This window comes from Trichomonas vaginalis, chromosome I, assembly GCF_026262505.1.
Source record: "Trichomonas vaginalis G3 chromosome I, whole genome shotgun sequence".
Lineage (NCBI taxonomy): Eukaryota > Parabasalia > Trichomonadida > Trichomonadidae > Trichomonas > Trichomonas vaginalis.
In genome coordinates, this window is record NC_067203.1 from 21,892,550 (window position 1) to 21,896,925 (window position 4,376).

The following is a 4,376-nucleotide window of genomic DNA, read 5'->3' on the forward strand; positions in this document are numbered from 1 at the left end:
ATAAGTTGTTTGCTGTGGAATTTGACAAGTGCATTTGTAAATGTTGCCTTGTCTGTTGTTGTCAGAGTGACTAATACTGTCTCAACCTTCGTTTCAGTCTCAGAATAATAATATCCTTTCCTTGGAGACTGAGATGGCGTTGGTAGGACCTTCTTGGTCTTCTTCGGTGTCCTTCTAGGTGTGTTAGGAGGCGTTGTGGCCGGTGGAATGGTCTGTTTAGGTGTTTTTTCGCGGTGACCTGGCCGGAGAACGTGGAATAACCGTTTGTAAAGGGGACGGTTTGTGGCGTACGAGTGGCAGATGGAGTTTTCCGGAGTATTTGCCGGTGTAGGCTTTGGAGACCTTGTAGGAGACTTTTGCAGGTGTCATATAGGGTGTTTCCGAGTGGTGTGTCCATTGGTGTATCAGCCAAAGTTGGAGAAGGTGAAGGAACAGGTGTCGGATATGGAGTTAATCCGGTGGCCTCCGAGTAGACCTTGGAGTTGAAGGGAGAGGTGTTGGTGTTGGGGTTCTGTGAACAGTCAGGCGTTTGAAAGTTGGAAAAACTTGAGTTGTCGGGAAAACTTTTGCAGATCTTGTTGTTCTCAGTGGAAGCTGAGTAATTGGAGTAGCTTTGTCTGGGAAAATCTGTTGGTGATGGCATGAATGTAGGTCCTGATGACTTTCCAGCTTTATTTGAGGGCTTTGCGAAATTTGAATTTTTGTTGTTGCTCTGCTTGTAACTGGTTCGTATTCGGAGAAAACTACGTCTGCGCATGTCTCTTCTTGATGCATAGTATACATTCTTCTCGAAGCGTTCCATTTTCTGCGTATCTGTTCGCGTATGCGATATTATTTTCTTCAATTCCGGACATCCAGTCGTGGAAAGAGTGCCAAAGGCAGAATCCTTCAAAGAGAATGACGTGGCCAGCTCCCGTTCCATCTGCCCTGAAAGAATATCCGTATGTAGCTTTATTTAATAAGAAACAACAGCCTTGAGTGTATAATATGCAGCCTTCACACTGCCTCTTTTGTAATCTGTGTAATGATATGAAGGCCATGGCACCTCCCTCCGCGTCCACGGAAGCGCACGGCCAATTTGGAATTAATATTAAAGTTTGTTTGCTGTAAGTTTTCTGATATTTTGTGTCGCCGGCTTGGTTCTTGAGGAAGTCACTGTTAAAGAACTTCGCAGGAGATTCAACAAGGTAAAAAGCTCCTCCAGTGATGCCACACTGGTTTTCGATGAAATTGACGTTTTCGAAGTAAGAGTCAGCAGCACATGTAAGTACAATTGCACCACAAGGTCATTGGCTACATTCTTCTTGAATTCGCAGGCTTTTGATTCACAAAAGAAAGGACATAAGCGATTCCTGCGTTCGTAACCTTGAAACCAGATAGCTCCGGCCCAACGGTATGCTCTATTATATGTAAAGATCGCATTTTCCATGAATATACGTGAATATAAACAAGCTATTGCTCCGCCAACAGCTGCGGAGTTATTGACAAATGAATCGACATTTTTGGTCTCGTAACGTATGTTTAACTGCACAGAAAGTGAAAAAACATGCCGCCGCCAGAACCTGAAAGCTAATCCTGCTCCAAAAGCAAAGTTTTGTTCAAATGTACCTGATACAGTTACTGAGCATGCCGATATATTCGAAGAATCACGCTTAGTGTTCTTTTATTCCTGTTGCGATTGTTGTAATCTCGATCGAATCTTTCTTCCAACGATCCCAATCGAAGAAAGAAATTTCGGCACCATTATCTTTAAATGTAGGAACGTCAACCTGGTCTAATTTTGGTCTTTAAATCGAGAAAGAAAAGAAGACCAAAGGTCAGCATTTATAAGAATTTTATTGAGAAGTTTACGCATACATCGAAGTCCAAAAAACATGTAAACATTGAATTAAATATGAAAATGAAGAACTTTGATTTTTTCGTAAAATTGAATTTTAAATTGAGAAGTGGTCGTTTAAAAAAAAGAATTGAGGGTATTTTCAACTAGATTTATGTCAATATATATACAATTAGTTCAGGCAATAACCTTTATGTACTTTCAATTTTTTGTGAGAGGAATGTTTTATGAAGATTCTAATAAAGTTGAATTTTTATTATGCTATACATAAATAGAATAATGTTAATATAACTCAAATTACAATTCAAAGTATTGAAAAAATTTACAAAGAAAATTGAAAAAAGAAATGATATAAAAATGGTAATGAGTTATAATTTCGTAAAATATTTTATTATGATATAACAAATTGAATTGTATGAAAAGATATATTTATCAGATATGAATTTAATTATATATAATGGCAACAATAAAAATTGAAAACTTTTATTCAAAATGTCATTTTCCATCTGAAAATCTTTTCATAATATTTTGCACGCTTGAAATTAATATTAAAAAAGATTTTCGATCAAAAATAAATCTTACTCTCTGAAAATGTTTTATCAGATTGACTGTATTAGGATTTTGTTTCAATCATTAAAAAAGCATGTCTATTTTCTCATAGTATTACATCATACCAGAAAGCTCAGAAAATACTCATTATTATGCTACTTCATCATTTCGTTATTAATACTAAAACTAATATTGTTAATATGTCTTACATGCTATGTATAATCTAACAATATGCACTTGTAATTGCAATTAATGCAAAATAAATTAAATCGACATTATCTCCTGATTATAATCAAATACTAGCTAATATGACAATGGAAATAGTATCTATATAAAGAAATTATTTGGATATCACTTCGTTTGGTTTTGAAAATAATATAAATACAAAACCCCATTTGGAATAATGTCATAAAAATATAGTAGCTGATGGATTATAGCGCTTTCATATGGAGACCCATATAGAAACTATATCATTATTTATAGAGCCATTCTACTTAATATGGATATCAAATTCAAAATCTTTCAATTTTGATAAAAATTTTATCATTCTCGATTTGCATTCTGTATTTTCATACACCTTATTAAATTGTTTTAAATATCTTCTATAATATATGCATAGTTTTGGATTCTATAATCACGATCCGAATAATAATCATTGTATCATTGATTGAACATACTTTGCGTATGTATAAAGGATCTGCTACAAGCTATTTACGAAAACTACGCTTAAACACTGAAATTAAATTATAAACATGATTTTTCTGCATTATCATCTATAAGAAAAATGCATATGATTATAACGCCGCAGATTTGTTCCTTTATTATATACACTACAATAAATTATAATGGAAAAACATGTTCAAAAAGAAATATGAAAATATTAACTGGAAATTTGAAATCAAAAATTTATGATGTTTATACAACTGTGCTCACAACGAAATTTTGCTACTTTATAGATTATTTGTACTATATATATTTTCCGCGTGAGCAGTTTTTTATCAAGTATATTTCTCGTATTGCATATCATGAGAATTAAATTAGCTGTACACCAATTAGCTTTCTAGATTTAGAAATTCCATTGAGGTTTAAAGGTAAATAATTTTTGTCATTTTTTATAAATGTCGGAAAATGGCAAATGCGGTGCAACCAAATAAAAGTCCAATGCTCGAAGCAATTAGAGTTATGATCGAAAATAAAAAGTATAACAGATCAAGTTGGAAACTTAGCAGCGATGTATCACAATTATTGAAAATCGAACAGCAAAATCCAGGCGCCGCAGATGTCATAATGAAGGAAAACTCAAAAATTTAGGAAATGCCAACAAATAAGTATTAATTCGGATATTTTTTATCTCATTCACAAAAAAATACGTTGAAATCATACAAAGTCTTCAGTATAATATGATTTCAATCCCATTCATCTGTTTATGATGACAATATTAAAAAGCTTGAAAAGAAAAACCTTATCAAAATATACGAAATGAAATCAAAATTTATCATGTTCATTATATGATAGAATATTACACAGATATTTTGACATGTTTTTCAAATCTAACTTGCCGATATATTAAGAATAAAAAATTATTTTTAGAGAACTTATATTTGCTTTGGACTCTTATTTATTCTCATGATTCTGAATGTATTTATAGATTGTTAGATATTCGAACTGATATTCGATATCTTTCTAATCGATATTCATAAGTTATTAGTTGATTGTTCACTAAAATGCGGCGTCTCTCTAGTAACTAGTTCGAATCCATTGATACAGTTATAGTTGCTCAATCAAGAATTAATTTTCTAAAATTGTCTTCGCAATCAAAGAAAATCTAACTTCTAAAATGGTTAAAGAACAATCTAAATAACCCGAAAATAGAATAAAAATTAGGAAAATCTTAGTAGTATATGCGGACGGGTTTAGTGACTTTTTTGTTACATCTAAAAAAAAAAAAAAAAAAAAAAAAAAAAAAAGGAAGTGGGGCTTCCAAGGGCAA

At 32.7% G+C, this 4,376-nt stretch overlaps 1 protein-coding gene across 1 annotated transcript; it reads left to right on the top strand.

Moving 5' to 3' along the window:
• Positions 1–1,517: 1,517 nt before the first annotated feature.
• On the top strand, positions 1,518–1,778 carry TVAGG3_1028230 (uncharacterized protein; the record flags this gene model as incomplete). Its single annotated transcript, XM_051255099.1, has 1 exon — positions 1,518–1,778. The coding sequence occupies one exon, from the start codon at positions 1,518–1,520 to the stop codon at positions 1,776–1,778; it is 261 nt and encodes an 86-aa protein (XP_051080673.1).
• Positions 1,779–4,376: the final 2,598 nt, after the last annotated feature.